Raw genomic sequence first — 20098 nt, forward strand, 5'->3', positions numbered from 1 at the left:
CATCTGACAGATATATTAGTTAGCTATAACCAACTGAGTTTGATCATGTTGAGTCTATAAACATGATGATATGAAACATCATGGTTGTGTTGGCAGTGCAGAGGCATATTTTATTGGTGATAATAAACTGTCCTACAAAGTGCAGTAACTACATTCTTGTTCACACCAACTTATTTGTGTATCTTTGTGTATACAGTATTTGTGTATAAATATTGGTGTATTTGTGTAAATTAGACTTTGTGATTGTGGGGGATAGACAGATGTACAATCAGTGTAATATCACATATATGCCAATATTTCATTTGTCTGACCAGTTGAAACCCATTTAAACACATTTATCAGTCCATTTCTGAATTTTCAAATATTTGGGGGCGTTTTAGCCCAAGGAATGTTTTTCATGCAAAACAAATTCTTGCAATGGATTCAGAAAACAACCCTAGTTTGACCCCTCACATGCTACTTTAAAGCAGATGTGTTGGGGGTATAAGTGAATGGGCCCAAACTTTTACCCCTATAAAAGAAATTGCTCAATGCTGACAGGCAGTCAGCAGGGGGCTTCATGAATGTATACACACACATATATATATATATATATATATATATATATATATATATATATATATATATATATATATATATATATATATATATATATATAGACAACATTTTAGGCCAATAAAAAAACTGTATACCAAATGTCATACTTAAGCCAAAAAAGGCCTGTTGGCATCCATTTCAGACTATTTCTGCTTATCATCTTACACACCAGGGAGTGTTTATTTTGTGCAATAAATTATAAATACACCCACATTTTCACAGCAAATAAAGGCATAACCTGTATGAATGTGGGCATGAACCAAATAGTTTGATCATATGAAATACCAGTGGAAACGTTAGATATTGGCTAAATAGACTGCTTAAACTCTGAGACTGTACAAACGGAAAAAGAATAATCCTATTGATAGTAAGTCAGTGAAACATAATTGCAGTGTTTAAGTTCAAAAGAGGGATTTCTCTTATGTGTTGTCAATTTACACACATTGGTAAATAATTCAGTTTTATTCTTTTTAAATGTTTACATATCAAAAGCCTGACAGTGAAGGACTCCTGGCCAGCAGGAATATTTTCTCCATGACACTTCCTGAATCTCTCTCCATGTTTCTTTCCACTGTACTATCAAATACAAGGGGGTTTCTTCTTAAACAAGTGCTTTTCTTTCTTTTCAAATCTTTTTATTCAGATTCTCAATGAAAATTAGAACCCAAGGGTGAGTAAACAGTCTCAGGTTGCGTACATCACATTGGGAAGCATATTATACATTATGAGATTGAGAAACCCTTCCCCTATCCCCCTACCCCACCCTCATTCCCCAGGACGGTTACATGACTTCATCTTTCAAAATGCTATTCACCTTTTCAACAGCAGCAGGCTTTCCTACCCACTTTGATCCAAATTAAATATTCATGACATTGTGCCGCTGAGCTACATAAAGCTGCCGGACCATCCTGTCTGCTACATTCACATCCACAGAGTCACCACAAGAGGATGAAGGCTGCTGTTACTCTGCTGCTCCACCTGGTGGTGCTGTTGTCTCTGTCTGGGACAGTGGTCCAGGGAGAACCAGTCATCCAGTTAGATGGAGAAACCCTCTCCACCCCTCCGGCAATGGCTTCCATTTCGGAGCTGGGCAAGGCCATCGCCAGGATTAACACACTGGAGAAATGGAATGAAGGTAACATGATCTTGTCTTTAATAGATGTTTCTACTGAGAACAAACTGAGGACCCCAGTGGAAACAAGACATAGTCCTTTGTTGGGTTTAAATCCGCTTATTAGAACTTGTATTGAGCTGTACTGTCCTGTTTTTCTTTTCTTTTTTTCTCTCTGTGATCTGCTAATAAAGAATCAATCAGTCAATCAATCAATCAATCAATCAATCAATCAATCAATCAATCAATCAATCAATCAGAAGGACATTAATGGCTTTCCAATCATTTTCATCTGTTTGATCTCATCGTTTGTGTGACCTCGCTAGTATATTTACTATAAACGATTAGGCTATTTAAATTAATTCAAATGTTTTAATTCATGTGTTTACACACAGCATTACAGAGTGACATGTTGACCCTGAAGACACAGATTCACTCCTGATCCAATGTTCCAACATTTGAAGAATTGAAGTAAATAGATGCATGGCCACAACAGAAAAAAAAAAAAAAAAAACTCACACTGTAATCAAAGTGTCAGATGTTATGTTTCGTTTTGCTGTTGTTGAGCTTGGCCCCCCATTTACTTCGGTTCATCAAATACTGGAATATTGGATTATTAGCAAAACGTGACAAAAAAACGAAACAAAACAAAAATCTATTCAAGGCTTTGTGGGGTGTATAGGCATAACTGATGAAAATAAAAAGAATCACACCCAGCACAAAGTGACCATGCTATTTAGGTTAATTTCATTAAGCGTCCTGTGAAGTTTGGCCAATGTGACCCTCATACAAACAGAATTCCATTGACAGTGCAGACAGACACAGGAGAAACAGACAAAGCCATAGCAAATCATTTTGAGGTGAACTACTCCTTTAATAAACTGTATGGTTCTGCTTAACATTTTGTCCTTTTCATTTTCTCTTAATGTGCCTCATTCTGTTTATGTTTATGATTTAAATGACTACAGTTTTAATTCATGTGTTTACAGCATTACAGAATGACACGTCAGCTCTGAAGACACAGAACACTTCTCATAAACTTTAGATGGTTCTGCTGAGAATAACTCAATAACTGTGTGTTCAGGCTTTTTGACATGTGACCTGACCTCACCATTTATATTTACTACATAAAGATTGTATTTAAATAAAAGTTTGCGTTGCAATTCCTGTGTTACAGCCTTGCAGAATGACGTGTCAGACTTGAAGACACAGAACTCAGGTGAATTCATCTAACATAAACTTTAATAGGTTCTGCTGACAATAACTCCATAACTGTGTCCAGGCTTTTTGACATGTGACCTGACCTCACTATTTATATTTACTATATAAAGGTTGTATTTAAATAAAAGTTTGCGTTGCAATTCCTGTGTTTACAGCCTTGCAGAATGTTGCCAGTTTCAACAAGAGAGTGTGGGTGGGTATGACTGACAAAGTGACTGAAGGATTGTTCCAGTGGGTGGACGGCACACCACTGACCACACCAACGTAAGACTGATCATCTTCTTTTTACCTTCATTCTAATAAATGGTATTAATGTTTACAAATCTACTGCACTGTCACTAAGACATCTGAGTCAATTTCACTATCCAGTTCACAGGATGGATGGCAGAGGTTTCCATAAATAAAGTCAGTTAACTGCTATAATCAAATCCTATGTCGTTAGAGGAGTTCTCCCTAACACTAGGTTGGGAACTATCCGCTGCGGCGGATCCCAAGCCGTCACACCTTACGTCTGGTCCAAAAATAACAAAAACTGTTTCACTTCTCACTGAATAAGGGTATCTAAGGCCAGATGAAAGCTTACTCTACTTAGTGGATGCAGTCTGAGCCCCCACCACAAGCTTAAATTACATTTCTGTGGAGACGTGAAAAAGAATCCACCAGAGAGAGACACTTCTTCTATTTTTTTACTGTTTGTCCTGCCATCACGGTGCCAACTCACTACTGCCACGCAGGTCAGAGGACCACATTAACAGAGCATTAGTCTCATTGAGTGTTATTCGGCTCTGCAACGTTGGAAGCAGGGCTGTCGTGGTTACATAATTAAAACCGCGGTGCAATAAAGTGGTTCAGAAGCGCGATTTGCGATAATTGCAATATTTATTTATTTGTATCCTGAATTGCTATAAAAACGAGCCAAAACGAAAGTTACACTAAATAAGCTTGACACTGTTTTGACATATGTATATTTCAACTATTAGCTGTATTTAAAATGAATGTTCAATTAGTCTTAATTAATTGAATAACTGTGTAAAACGAAACTGAACAACACAGTACACACACCACCACCACCCCAAACATATGAATCTAAAACAAATACAGTTTAGGCCATTTATTTATAAAAGTGCAAACACGTAGGCCTATAATTAAGGCCCAAAGAACAGCCTAACAGCACAACATCAGCGCGCACAGACAGTAATCAATCTCAAGGTTATTTGTTATACTCAAACACAAATATTGCAAAACGAAGGCAATATAAAACTGCAGTGCAAATTAGAACAACATATTGGTCAGGTATTAACCTACTCTTGATACAATAAGGAGCCTATATGTTTTACATACATAAAACCAAAACAATGAATGGTGCAATTAGGCAAATAACAGAATGATTCAAAATCAGATTACAAAATGAAAATGAGCATAATTTATATAAAAAAAAGTATTAATAAAACAATTACAAAAACGTGCAAAACAAAGGCTGCATGGCATTATATTTGAGGGTAGCGGGAATATGCCCTGGTTTCCACGCCACCAGACTCTTGTCTGGTGATCCTCGTGGTGGCAATGGGTTCCTCTTGTAGGTAGCGAGTGAGTTCGGTTTCTGCCCGAACTCGCTTGGGCACAATCACGGGAGGACCCGTCAGTGATTTCAGCAGCTCCCCGAAGGATCTTTTTTTGCTGTTAATTAGTGTAAACTAGATCTGTATCAGGCTCTTGTCGGGTAATTTGAGTTCCACTTGTGCTTTAGCCAGGTCTCTTCTCTTGGGCCAGCTCTTGGACAACGTGGTTGCCAGGGTTCGACAGTGGCCCACTGCTTTGTCTGTGCGGTCCTTACTTTTTGACAATGCGTTTGTCACCGCCAAGTGCAAGTTGTGCCCAAAGCAGTTGAGCCAGGGCCATTTCAGCTGTCGTATTGCTGCCACGATATTTGCCCCGTTGTCCGTGATGATACAGGACAGCTTATTATCAGCATCCAGAGACCAATCCTCCAATACCTCGCGTAGTTTCTCTGCCAGGTTGTCAGCAGTATGGCTCTGGTCTCGAGGCAACGTGATTTTAGCTCCCACTCCGTGTTCAGATAGTGCTGAGTTAAACTCATATAGGGAGTCATGTTGACGACGCTGCTCCACATGTCAGTAGTGGCGGAGAAGTAATCAATATCCTGGAGCTCATGTTTGATTTTTGCCTTTACTGTGGTGTACTTTTTGACGAGAAATATGTTTTCCCAGGCAACTCGTAATGCTTGTCGAATGGCTCAAGCATGTTCTGGAAAGCAGGTTTGGCCACCAGGTCAAATGGCTGCATCTCCTCCACAAGAAATGTTGTTACAGACGAGGTCAGGCGTTTGTACTTGAGTCTTGGCTGTATTTTGTACATCTTTTAAAGGCTTCAGCCACTCCAATCTGCCGGGCGGCCCCGGCCAGTTCCATGCAGCGCGACTCGCTGCTGCTGCTGCCGTCATCGCCGCTTCTACCGCCGGGTGGGTGGAGGAGAGATGAGCCCTCAGATTAGTGTTTCCACGTTTCACAGACACTTTCTTCCCGAATAACTTGCACACTGGCTCGTCTTAAGTTGGCTGGCTGTCCATTTTCGTTTGGAATAAATCCAAAATGTTCCCAAACTGGGGATGATACATTAGGCTTTGAAACAAGCGCTGCTGAGTCTGCCATGTTGTTGTTGTTCATTTTTGGCACCAGGGGGACGGGTGGGAGGGATTAAGCGCTTTGGGAGGCACGCAGATCAGGTGATTTGTGAGCTTTTGGCGGGCAGCGCGCCTGAGCGCGGTGTGTGCGATATGTCGGGCCACTTGCAGTTTAATATTGTAATGGCGCGATATGCGATTAATGCAATTATCAGCCCTAGTTGGGAGCACTGTTTTGTAAAAACAGTCTTCAATCAGGAAGGTGATTATTTTTCAATTCTCCTTAGAAATGTAATTTAAGCATGTGTGGGGGCTCAGACTTGCATCCACTATAGTAAGCTTTCAACTGGCCTTAGATATTCGGAGAGTAGAATTTTTGTATTTTATTTTTGGACCAGACGGCGGTTGTGAGAGCTTGGGATCCACTGCAGCGGATAGTTCCCAACATAGTCTTGGGGAGAACTCCTCTAACGCTATGGACCAGAGCTAGACTCTGACTCTGACAGGCGTTACCCTCTGACAGAACCTGCCGATGTTCAGTTAACTGCAACTTACGGTTGCAACTATTATTACTTTCCCTAGTAACAAGTAGTGCAATATTTATAATACCTGTAAGACGCCTAAGGGCGAAAAGTGACCTTGTCCTAAAGGGCTTGGAAACAAGCCCCCTGTGGCTTTATGTGTTATCATTTTAACATAACCTTTAACTTTACTACCTGTACTAAACACAATCCTGTTAGTTCATTATTTAATCAATCAATCAATGACCCAGCCTATATGTTTGGTCTGTAAGTGCCTAAAAATGAAGCCACCTCCACACATAGAACACACATACAGAAATACTTAACATGTAGAAGTATTGACATTATTTTGAGTTTATTTCAGTCAAAGATACAAACATTGTTGTCCATTGTAAAGTTGTTTTACTCCTCCTGTAAGGATCATTAATTCTTATCTGTCTGGCAGAAACCTTGTATCTCCATATTCTAACCTTTTATATTCGTATTTTTAAATTAATTCGCTACTTAATTTATTATACAAGAAAGAGGGTCTCACAAAAGTAGTGAAAATAGCAGATCTACAAGCCCAGAATGCATTGTGATACATTGTGAGCTTGTAGATCTGTTATTTTCACTATTTTAAAACATTTCTAAAATAATAATGAAAAAATAAAAGTTTTGTTCACCTGGGTTTCCACCTGATAGCAACGATATGGAATATTAAGAAAAAGAGGAAACTTAATAAGTAATATGTAATATAATGTTATTACTCTTGATACCAAGTAATACACTATATAATTACCAAGGAGTAATAAGTAACACATTATTTTTGTTTTATTCCTGAGTAATTACACCACACATTATTAGTAAAATATAAATATATAAATAATTATTATTTGTGTGCACTCCATTCTCAATCCTAAAATAAATATTGTAATGTTTTATATTAATCTGCAAAAAAGAGCCAATCTGCAAGCTCACATTACATTGGGATGCGATGTATTGTGAGCTTGTAGATCGACTATGAATACTGGCGTTTTTTTGGACACAAAAGGTTTGAAAGTCACTGAATATAAAATGAGGTCATGATTAAAAAACAAAGTATTTAGAGTGAAAAAGCATTCTTTTAAAAGTATTGTTATAATTATATGTTCCTACTTCTACAGGTACTGGGCCTCTGGTCAGCCTGATAGTAAAAATGATGAAGACTGTGTTGAGTATTATGATGGGTCTGACCCTGGCTGGAACGTCAGAGGATGGAACGATGTACCATGTTATTTCTCTTTCTACTGGATGTGTGAAAGGATTGTGTGCTGAAACCATCATGTTCACCATGTATCAGTTAGCTGGTGTGTTGCTACAATATATTCATGTAGATTAATACAAAGTTTGTTCTGTTGTATTCTTAAAACAGTGCAAGAGAAGTTATGCATCTATTTCTCACCAGCTTTAATCTTAATTGAATTAATTTACATTTTATTTGCCATTCAACTTTCTTATTGATTGATTATGTGGTTTAGATAACCATTTAAGCCCTATGTTATACTTTGGCTGTTAGAAAATAGCAGATCTGCAAGCTCAGGGCGTGTTGTGAGGTTGTAGATCTACAATGATGGCGTTTTGTGTTATCCTTTTATTGTCATCGTAAAATCCTACCACTGTACTATTTGCAAACTGCTAATAAAGTATAATCAATTAATTAAATGCTAGGTTTTTTTTTATTTTCTGGTTAAGATTTTCCTCTAAATGTATTTCCTTGTAATATTTTGAATCTGCATGTTTTGTATTAAAGGTGATATACTGCATACAGTACTACTAAATCATCATCATCATCATCATCATCATGTCTATATTCATTATGAATGAACACATTAATGAGACAATGCTCTCATACAGTACGTTTAAAATCATTCAAGACAGTTTATATCAATGTTTATTAAGTATAGGTCATGACATATTGCAGATTATACATAAATGCTATTCTCACATTGAATTATTATCATTTTTAACTCAACAGAAGAATACAGAATTACTGTATGCTCTAATGTGAGCATTAATCTCTCTTATCATGGTGCTTTGTTAACATGGAAATTATAGAAGTACTCTAGCACCACCTTGTGGAGGTTGAAGGTTTCACTAGCAGACCGACCCCTGGGCTCTGGCTTAGGGGGTCCTGAACTCTTCCATGGAGCCCTGAGCCTGGGTGTGTTGGGTCATCCACCCTGAGCCTGGGTGTGTTGGGTCATCCACCCTGAGCCTGGGTGTGTTGGGTCATCCACCCTGAGCCTGGGTGTGTTGGGTCATCCACCCTTGTTGCCCAGGGTAAATGTTCCTGCCCACCTCCACAGAGACTCTAATAGGGCTTTGATTTCTGCATGGGGAGGATGCTCTCTGTCTCTGCACTATAGTGACTCCTACAGGTTGGTCAGGGTAAGAACAACTAGGACACCTCTATCAAACCATCAACCACATCCTCAGTGTTCATGTAATGGAACTCAGAGTAACAGAACTACTAAGGTTCATTCAGACTCCACTTTTAGAGACACATTTATTTCAGTTCAGCTCTGTCCAAACTACAATATGACGTGGCACTGTGGAGCAGTGCTTGTTTACGTACGTACACACGCACACACATGCACGCGCACCCACACACACATGGGCAACTGATCAAACGAGTGGGCATCTGGACGAGAGGCTACCAAAGGCATCGCTCACTCCAGGCTTTCTGGGTGTGATTTTCAATACTTATTGATCCTGACTATTTGCAACTCATCTGTGTGAGAATGGCTGACTTGCAGCTGGAAGCAGTACAGAGGCCTTGCTTAGGGTTTAACCCCAAGGTGCATTTATTCACCACAAACCAACAAATATAACTTTCTATCCTTGTTAAAAACATTGTCATGGAGGCTTTCAGCACCCTGTCTCTCATGTTGATCACTGGCTGCAGCCTTTTATACCCAGGTGAGCCGATGAGCCTGGACTGATCCATTCCAATCAAAGGGGTGTGGTCTAAGCCCCAACCATTATAAATACATGAATAACTACCATTTAAACACATACATATATTACAGAACTCTTAAAACTACAACAACAATAATAAAGTTAATTTCTCCTTCACACTGTAATGCAACATAAATTGACTATGGTCCAGCCCAATCTAGTGAAACACACCAGGTTGTGTTAAGCATTCAATCAGACTCAACAATAAAACATTACACATACTATTCTTCTATGTCTGCACTTCTCTGTCCAAACCCAAAGTGGGGTCGCACATTGGCAACAAAAATAAATAAATAATAAATATATATTGTATATACAATGGACGCTCCTCTCCCGCACGCACACACGCACGCATGCACGCATGCACGCACACACAAGGCACCATAGATAGACCATCCACCTTTATTATTTAACTCCAATCAACATTTTCACTGTTGATTAGAGTGTTTTAAATAATGGACAGCTTTGTTTGTGTGTGTGTGTGTGTGTGTGTGTGTGTGTGTGTGTGTGTGTGTGTGTGTGTGTGTGTGTGTGTGTGTGTGTGTGTGTGTGTGTGTGTGTGTGTGTGTGTGTGTGTGTGAGTGAGTGAGTGAGTGAGTGAGTGAGAGATCACATTGTTTAACTTTCTCTTACATATTGAATATGTGGGTAAGAATTATTAACAATTACCTTATGGGTTTCTTATTATTGCAAATCAATGTTATTTTGTTCTTCTTTTAAAAATGCATTCCTGTTCATCTCATCTTTTTTAATATCAAACAATATCAGTCTATGATTTCAAAATAAGAGTAATCGGTAGAAGAAAAAACATATTTTTTGGGTACACTTTGATGACAATACTTGTGTACTTTTTCTCAAGCGTAGTTTGAATTGTGGACTTCATCTTGTAATGGATATTGTAGTATTTATATGTTTACTTAAGTAAATCATGTGAGTACTTTGTCCACCACTGTTTGTAATCTATCTATAAATCTATATATCATGGTGGGTGTTCAGCACTGCTTCCATGACCCCAGGAGTCCTCACTGCCTAAAGTATTCTTACATAATAGATGAGCAATGTTTTTGAACACGTCTGAAAATACAAATTAAAATGTAAGTACTAAGATATAAAAAAGGTAACTAAAGCATTGCGCAACTCTGATGATATTGTTGTACAAATCTATGAAGCCATGGAAGCTACAACACCTCTTAAAGACAAGCCATATAATCACTGAAAGAGGATTTAACATTTCCAGATGAAAGTAATCATAATAATATAGTGTATAAAACATTACAATAAAATAAAACAATGTCTGTAAATGATGAGTGGACTATGTTAATAAACTATTCTGTACAACCATTGCTCTGTGTTGATGTCAAGGCACCCTGTGTAAGATGTGTTGCACTGCAGTGAACTGATGGTGAAAGTCAGAGACATGGTTACTTTAAATAGAGAAGGATGTGGTTCCACACAGGCCCGTGTGCAGACCTTTAGAATGCCAGGTTCCCTAGAATGTACCCAGCCACCCCCACATGTATGCACAACATTTAACTCAATACTTATTTATTTGTATTTATTTATTTTATTAGAAAATGTACTGTTCTTTAGTGAAGGACAGTAGCAACTTTAATCTTTAAACTGAAGACGATGTGCTGCCAAGGCAGCAAGTATCATTAAGGACATTTACCACCCCAGCCTTGGCCTGTTCCAACTGCTGCAGAACCCACGGCCAGGCAGTACTACTACGACACTCTGGAAGAGCTTTTATCCAGGCAGTACTACTACGACACTCTGGAAGAGCTTTTATCCAGGCAGTACTACTACGACACTCTGGAAGAGCTTTTATCCAGGCAGTACTACTACGACACTCTGGAAGAGCTTTTATCCAGGCAGTACTACTACGACACTCTGGAAGAGCTTTTATCCAGGCAGTACTAAGTACTACGACACTCTGGAAGAGCTTTTATCCAGCGACGATGAGAATGCTGAATGAGAGCTAGGCTGAACTGAATGTGTTTTTATGCACTGACTGACCTGATCTATGTTTTTTAATTGTACTCCCCTCTAAAGATACATTTATAACTGTTAATTATTAAGCACATGAGCCACTTTCCTTTCTGAATACACTTTACTCCTATCCTCAATTGAGCTTGAAACTCAAACTGCATTGATGGGCCTGCACAGTTAAGAGTATCACCCATGTTCTTGTAATGTGATGTGGGAATAAAGTTTGATTCTGATTCTGAAGGTAGGGTAAGTGATATTTTTGGGTTAAAACAAAAAGGTTTTTGTTAAAAGGTTAGAGCATTATATTCTGATAGTAATCAATTGCTATAGAGTGTTAGTTCAGTAACAGGAGTCTCCCTGTCTCTCCAGCTCTTTATACTGCCTTATATAGCTTAGGTGGGATTGGGCTGAAAGTTTAACTTCCCACAGCAGTGTGTTGTGATCCAGGGAAGGTCAAGAGAAGCTTTTTAAAAGTGTTTTTATGCTTTGATACTGAACTGTTTAGAACTTTACTGGAAGTCAATGAACAGTGCCTTTGACTGACATCAGAAGATGAGGCACCATAGATAGACCATCCACCTTATTTAACTCTAATCAACATTTTCACTGTTGTTTTAAATAACGGACAACTGTGTGTGTGTGTGTGTGTGTGTGTGTGTGTGTGTGTGTGTGTGTGTGTGTGTGTGTGTGTGTGTGTGTCTTTAGAGAGATCATGAAGCTACAGGGAAACTGTGGTCTCTTCTATCTGCTGTCAACACAGCCTTCCTACGCAGTGTGGTTGATGTTTACGCACGAGAAACTAAACTAACTTCTTCATTTAATAGAAGGTGTTGCAAGACAGCCTAGCAGAGGAGAAGTGATGTTGCTGTGTGTGTGTGTGTGTGTGTGTGTGTGTGTGTGTGTGTGTGTGTGTGTGTGTGTGTGTGTGTGTGTGTGTGTGTGTGTGTGTGTGTGTGTGTGTGTGTGTGTGTGTGTGTGTGTAATGGTGCATTTATATAGCGCCTTTATTCAAGGCACTTTATATAGATTTTGCATTACATTCACCCATTCACACACACATTCATTACCATTCACACACACATTCATACACCAATGGCAAGTACAGTATAGGGTTTAGAGAGTCTTGTTCAAGGACTCCATATTCAAATGACGGCCACTCTACCCCTGAGCCACTGCTGTGTGTGTGTGTGTGTGTGTGTGTGTGCGTGCGTGCGTGCGTGCGTGCGTGCGTGCGTGCGTGTAAAATTGAAAATCTTAGCGGACCATATGAAAAATCAGGCAGATCAATCTGACCAAAAATATTATGTATACCGATTTGTGTGAGATTTAGATGAAATGTGAAATCGTTGTGGCGCTATAAAAGGAAGATTCAAACTAGAAGCAGTGCTCTTCCGAGCACAGGTCTCCAATAAGCCAGCCACCATGAGGCCACCATGAGGCTGATTTGAAAAGTTTGAAGTGGCATTTCTTCCTCTGCCTAGTTGGAATGTGTGTGCACAATTTCACAAAAATTGCACGCTGTGTTCGTGATTTGAGGCATTTTGTTCAAAACTTACCAGTCTTACAAACTTTGAAAGCCAAACTCAGCCAATCAGGATGGAATATGGACACTCAGACAGATCCATGTCGATCACATGACTGTAGAGATACGGTCTACCGATTTGCGTGATTTTTGGTCAAAATCTGTGGGAGTACCGGCCAAAAGGTATAGTTTTGCACAAATTGGCCTCCTGGTGAAAAGGCCCATGTGAAAAATGTCGTGCAGAGGTTCTGAATTGGCATCCAGGGAGTGTGTGTGCTCAGTTTGGCAGCGACCGGGCCAACGCGCCGGAGATTAGCTGGTAACAAACTTTGTGGATGGACACACACACACACACACACACACACACACACACACACACACACACACACACACACACACACACGGACGGAGGCGAAAACATAGTCTCTCCCTGCCTTCGGCTGGTGGAGACAAACATGCAGGGCAAAGGGGCTTCTTGGGAGTGTGCATTTAATGTTTTACAGTTTTACACTGATCGGTGAGTTAGTAAAGTAAAGGCACAAATCAGCTGATTTGAAAATGATCAAATGGCATTTCTTCCTCCTAATAGGAATGTTCGTGCAAAGTGTCACGGAAATCACACGCTGTGTTCATGATTTGAGGCAAAACGGGCCACTCTTGTAAACTTTTGAATCTAATGTTAGCCAATCAGGATGGAATATGGAACATCTGAAAGACTCATTTTCGTTTATAGAAATACTGTCTACAAAATGTTTGGACAACATCTATAGGAGTAGCCTACAGTCTAAAAATGTGTCTTGAACTAATCAGCCTCCTGGTGGCGCTATAACAGGCCCATGTGAATAATTTGGGTCTCGGCCATGCCTTTCATCATGGCCTTTTAATGAGACAAATATTGTTAAAATAGTCAATCTACAAGATCACAACGCCTCACACTGGAGCTACCGGTACATGATCCACTATTTTCACAATGTTTGCCTCTCATATTAGAATAATTTAGCCAATGTTTGGCAATTTTTATAGTAGAGAAGGTTGATTACTTTTGATCCAGTAATGGTCTTATTATGTGATTTTATTGTCATTTTAGAGGTATAACAAGGTCACAAAAACCCATCAATTATCACTTTATAAATGTGCAGATACCCTGTATACACCTACAGTATACTACATGTTGGTTCATCTGGGGGTCCCTATATGATGTTGGGGACTACATGAAAATATGCATTCATGCATATGCATGCATTCATGCACACATGCATACATGCGTTCATGAATTCATGCATTCATGCATACATGCGTTCATGAATTCATGCATTCATGCATACATGCATACCACTGTCACCTGACTAATTCAGCCTGCTTATTTGCTGTGTTGTTGCATGTTGCGTGTTGTGTGTTGCATATTGCGTGTTGCACGTTGCATGAGGTCGGCAATTGTTTCAACAAGGGAAAAAAAGGAATTGGAAACAATAAGCAACTGAAATGTGTTATCATCAGTGTTTCAAGTTAACATTAGCATTACAAGTACAAACAATAAATAAAAGCGGAAGAGGCACAGACATAAAAGAGGGTCACTCTTCTCTTTTAGTTCAGTGTGTTGAGGAGAGGTGGACCAGGTACCTGCCATAAGGACACATGGATGCAGATGGACATTATGACAGCCTGCAGCTCCAACAGAGAGACGATGCAGTCTATGAAGATCTCAACACCAGGCCTACACCTCCAGCCATGCCTCCTGGTAAGAGATGTTGTTAGAATTACAAATCACAACATATATAATTGAATTACTTTTACTTTTTTTAAACACATGGAATTTTAACTTTTCTCACTCTTTGTGTGTGTGTGTGTGTGTGTGTGTGTGTGTGTGTGTGTGTGTGTGTGTGTGTGTGTGTGTGTGTGTGTGTGTGTGTGTGTGTGTGTGTGTGTGTGTGTGTGTGCGCGTGCGTGCGTGCATGTCCTCTAGACAAAAGACGGTGCAAGCCGGTTAGAGTCGGTGTTGGATTGCTGTGTGCTGTTCTAGCTCTGATCAGCATTGCTGTCCCAGTCTATCTCTGTAAGTCAAACTATGTATTTTATTACAATCGGTTAACACACACACTTCCACACATACAACAACAATCTGGGTAGGCAACCAGGTCTGGCGAAGATATGTGCTCAGAGGAGCACACGTTCTAGTTTTTTTTTCTTTTTTCAAATGTAGGTGTTTTAAATGGTGAATCTCTTGTTCTCTAAATGTTGTTTCCATACAGATCAGTCCTACATGGTGGAGAGAGAACGACTAGTGAACAGGATCAACCAACTGACCGGAGAGAGGGACCAATCACTGGAGAGGAACTACAACCTGACCAGAGAGAGGGATTGCCTGAAGAGGAGACTCTGTGGTCAGTGAGACATCACTGTTTTTATTCATTGTTCAGGTGTTATTATTTTAAGGGCAGAAACAGTGACTAATATTATTGTTTAATTTTTAGAGCAAGATGGATTTACATTTGCTGATGGTCTGTGTTACTACATCTCTACTGGGAAGAAGAACTGGACAGACAGCAGGCAGTGGTGTACAGACAGACAGGCTGGCCTGATGGTCATAAAGAGCAAAGAAAAGCAGGTATAGTGTGTGTGTGTGTGTGTGTGTGTGTGTGTGTGTGTGTGTGTGTGTGTGTGTGTGTGTGTGTGTGTGTGAGTGAGTGAGTGAGTGAGTGAGAGAGAGAGAGAGAGAGAGAGAGAGAGAGAGAGAGTGTGTGAGTGTGAGTGTGAGTGTGAGGCTGCACCGATACACGTGTTATCATATCCTTGCTATGGGACTGTTATCAAAATTGTCATACCTTAGCCAAGTCTCAGTAGTCAGACTACCAACTACCAGCAGCTGGGTCGGCTGATTCCTGTGTTATCCTCCCCTTGGATGGGTCTGTTATCACCCCTGTCATGCCTTGGCCAAGGCTCAGTAGTCGGACTACCAGCTACCAGGAGCTGGTATCCGTGTTATCGCCCATAGACTTGTCATTGCTATGCGCATGTGCCAACGCACGTTCACAGGAACAGTATACCGGCCGTTCCGTCAGTGAGAATCGAACCCCGGCCATCGGATTACTAGTCCCAGACGCTACCGACTGAGCTAACCAGGCAGCTGGCGAACTTTCACTTTTATGCTTGGTTTTACACATGACTCGGTAACGGAACGCTGAGCGGCGGTGAAAAATACTATGCCTAACCCTAAAACTAACCCTAACCCTAAACCCTAACCCTAACCCTAACTCTAACCCTAACCCTAACCCTAACCCTAACCCTAACCCTAACCTTAACCTCAGTAAAACTATGGCTAAACCTAATGCTAAAAAAATCTCAGAGCGGCGCAACCATCTCCGTAGCGTCCTCAGTAAGAACGCATGGCTAGAATTCCCAACCCTGTAGTCTCGAATCCCAGCGTGACTTTTTTTTCCCCTCGTGTGTTGGCGCATGCGCATTGCAATGACAGGACCAAGGCTGATATTAAGGCTGATATTGGAACTACGTGTGTGTGTGTGTGTGTGTGTGTGTGTGTGTGTGTGTGTGTGTGTGTGTGTGTGTGTGTGTGTGTGTGTGTGTGTGTGTGTGTGTGTGTGTGCTATGTGGAGACACATATATTGTACACCAGTAACCATCAGCTGTTCTGTCCAGGACCTTGTTGCCAGTTTCAACAAGAGAGTGTGGCTGGGTTTGACCGACAGAGAGACAGAAGGATCGTTCCAGTGGGTGGACGGTACACCACTGACCACACCAACGTAAGACTGATCATCTTCTTTTTACCTTCATTATAATAAATGGTATTAAATGTTTACAAATCTACTGCACTGTCACTAAGACATCTGAGTCTACTTCACTATCCAGTTAATGTGCATCTAATATCTAGAACAGTGCTTCTCACAGGGTGTGTGGAGCTACACTGATGTGTCATGAGCAGTGCATGAGGAGAGTCCATCGCGCCTCTAGCCTAGTTCAGGCCGGTCCGGTGCATCTCAGAAATAGGACTTGAATGTGTAGAAGGAGCGTACTGGAGCAAACACAGACTTTTAGAGCCTTTTTTAATGATACAGGGTGCAGGCAAAAGTGACAACGTTTCGATGTCAATACATCTTCGTCAGGTCATAGCATGAAGCGTCTACAAAATGGCTTTTATACATGGATAGCAGGGGTTGGCCCTTCAATTAGCCAATCTCCGAAAGCCAGCAATAATGACTACATCTTTTTTCACATGGGGGGTGAAAATAGTGCCCAAAGGGCTGCATACATAGTCATTTGAAAAAACATTTTATATAAACAACTTTTTTTGTATAAACACTTTTTTAAATATTTTAAAAACAAATCACAAAAAACACATAGGGCAGAAGACCAAACACAATGAGTTTGGGAATAGACTGCATAAGGGGCCAGATGGCCAATGGACAGACAGCACAGTTAGTTGAGATATGGGAACCCCTGTTAGAGGGGAGGACAACATGGCAAGCAGCAAAGGTGTAGCAGCCTGAGGGACCCCTGGTGGTTGCTCTGAAAGGGAGTTAGAAAGAAAACTTACATACAACATGATAGGTTGAGTTCTTCGTTCAAGCCTGTAGCCTAGGCTCAAGAGTGTTAAGGGTGTGTATCCAGTATGCTTCTCTGGTTAGCAATTTCTTAATTATATCTCCACCTCGCGGTGGATTGGAGATCTTTTCTATACCCCAGAATTTTAGGGATGCTGGGGAGCCATGCTTGGCCTTGATGTAATGTCTGGCCATGGCATATTCTAGGTTCCCTGTGCGTATAGCAGTTTTATGCTCCCCAATTCTAATTTTGAGGGGCATTTGAGTAGGTAAAATACATGAGTGGAATTACAATTTATGAAGGACTTGATTTTAAACCTTTTGCCCAGTACGGGGGTGGGTGAAGAATTTGGAGTTAGTGGAGTTGGAGCATTGGGAGCAGTTGCCACACTTATGAAATCCCTCAGGAGGTTTGGGGAGCCATGAAGGGGAGGGGAGGGTTAGGTCAGAGTGTACCAGGCGGTCTCTCAGGCTGCGACTCCGTCTGAAACAGAAGAGAGGAGGGTCAGAACAAATACTGGACATATGAGGGTCACTCTGTAAGACATGCCAATGTTTCATGATAATATTTTTGATCGTGCCTGATGCTGGTGTATATTGAGTGGAGAAGCAGAGTCTGTTGGATGATTTTTTGGGTTTCTTTTTTAATAGAGTTTCACGATCAGTGCTGAGTGCTCTGTCGTATGCAGAATCGAGGTCTGCTTTGGCATAGCCTCTTTCTGCAAATCGTTGGGTTAGCTCTGTGGCTTTTTTAGTAAAGTCTATGGTGGAGCTGCAGTTCCTTCTTACACGCAAGAATTGGCCAATGGGGATGTTACTTATAAGCCGTTTTGAGTGGTTGCTATCAGCTTTGAGGAGGGTGTTCCTGCTGAGAGGTTTTCTGTATAAAGTAGTTCCTAGTTTGCCATCTTCCTCTTTACAGATGGTGAGATCTAGGAAATCAATTGTGTTAATATCATACTCCATAGTGAAGGACAGGTAATTAGTGGTGGAGTTAGCATATCGTTCCTGTCCAGATCAATAGAACATCATCTATGTATCTGCGTCATAGGGCGATTTTATGATGAAACATGTTGTTCTGAGGATTGTAAATAGGGTTGCCACGGTATGAGGTTTTTAACACCGAAAATATAGTCCATGTCAACACCGGTAATATCGGTAACACCGTTTTCGACCACTAGGTGTCATTTTTAACAAACCCAGTTTGAAACTTCCAGTAGGCTAGTTATTAGTAGACTAACAATAGAATAAGAATAATCACCTGTTCTTATTTGACTTTTATTATTAATATGAGTAGGCCTACAAGAATAAGAATACAACGTTTTGAATAAGAGCACGAGCGAGCGAGTTTAAAATGCACCAGAGAGAGGAGCGGAGGAGAACGCTCCTTGGTGCGAGGACGGTCCCAATTCCGCTCCTGTTGGGGCCGCGAACCGCATTTTGCCAACATTTGACAACGTGAGCAGCACAGCAGAGAAGAAAGCACAAACAATTCTGCGCATGTCACTGATCAGGATTTCACTTAAATGTCTGTCATCCCACACAAGTCCGTTTATAAAAACTTTGTGTCGGTTAAGTTATATAACCAGCCAGTCAACCAACGGATACGATTTGAAACAACTTTTGCAAGTAAGATGGATTTTTTGACTGAATGAACCAACCACGCTCACCTCGAGTCGCTCCCATCTCTCCAAGCTGGTGATTTCCGTCTTTTACTGTCTGTTTAAAGTGCAAGGCGCTGTATAAATATGATTGACATAAAGCCTGAAACGCGCCATACCCCGACGATGCCCCCACGATTTAGAGAGAATGAACGTCTTTGAATGAATGTCTTTTAGGCGGTAGCCCCCAATTTGAAGTCAGTCGGGATACGTTTCGTGCGGGCTGTGTCTGGTGCGGGTTATGAAAAAAACCTGACCCCGCGCATTCACTACTGGGTGGACTCTGTGGAGTGCACGCTATGCGCTGCCTCTTTTCCACCAGCTGCATCTTTGATGCACTTAGAGCAGCGGAGACACGTTTGTATCCAACTAAATATTGATAACAAGCTCAACCATAGTAATTTACAATATATGGATGATAATGCAAACATTTTTTTCACGGTGTTATCGGTGGTCAGGTACCGTTACCGGTAAACGGAAACGGTACCGAAAACACCGGTAACACCGAGTACCGCGGCAACCCTAATTGTAAATATATTTCTCTTCCCAGAGGCCCATGGTGAGGCAGGCATAGGAGGGAGCAAACGCACTACCCATAGCGGTTCCCTGTGACTGGAGGTAGAATTTGCCAGCATATTTGAAATAGTTATTGGATAGAATAATTTCTGCCATTTCCACAAGAAAAGTGGAGGGAGGTAGGATATTCATAGGGCGTTACCCAGAAAATGTGAAATGGCTGTAAGGCCTACGTCATGGGGAATACAGGTATATAGGCTCTAGTCTGTACATCCAGGGTGGCTAGTATGAAATCATTATTACATTTCAAGTTTGTCATGATGTTGAGGACATCTGTTGTGTCTCCCAGGTATGACGGCAAGGCTTGAACATGGTTTCTTAAAAAATGGTCAACATATTGGGACAGGGGTTCTGTTATACTGCCTATGGAGGAAACAATAGGTCGAAGGGGTGGATCAATGCTAGATTTATGTACTTTAGGCACACCATAGAACACAGGACTAACTAGGTGGTCTTTTGACAAAAAATGTTTCTCTTTGTCCGTTATGTACCCTCTTTTGTGAGAGGCATCAATAAAGGAATCTATCTTAGTTTTAATGTTGGTAATGGGGTTAGAAGGTAGAAAGACATAGTGGTCAGTATTAGTCAACTGGGATTTAATCCCCAGATCGTACTTTTCAAGACTCATCACTACCACAGCGCCCCCTTTGTCTGCCGGGCGTATGATTATGTCTTTTCTAGATTCTAGCTCATGAAGAGCTTCCATTTCACTTTTGGTCAGATT

General features: G+C 40.8%; 1 protein-coding gene across 1 annotated transcript in view; it reads left to right on the forward strand.

Moving 5' to 3' along the window:
- The first annotated feature begins 1616 nt into the window (after positions 1 to 1616).
- LOC308301302 (complement C1q tumor necrosis factor-related protein 3-like) overlaps positions 1617 to 20098 on the forward strand; it is a 76156-nt gene continuing 57674 nt past the window's right edge. Inside the window, exons 1-2 of the mRNA XM_080745239.1 lie at positions 1617 to 1732; positions 2886 to 2927. Coding sequence (XP_080601365.1) covers positions 1666 to 1732; positions 2886 to 2927 — 109 coding nt within the window. The 5' untranslated portion in view covers positions 1617 to 1665. The remainder of the gene's footprint in view (positions 1733 to 2885; positions 2928 to 20098) is intronic.

This window comes from Nannobrachium achirus, assembly GCF_963921795.1.
Source record: "Nannobrachium achirus genome assembly, chromosome: 16".
In the NCBI taxonomy this organism is placed as follows: Eukaryota; Metazoa; Chordata; class Actinopteri; order Myctophiformes; family Myctophidae; genus Nannobrachium; species Nannobrachium achirus.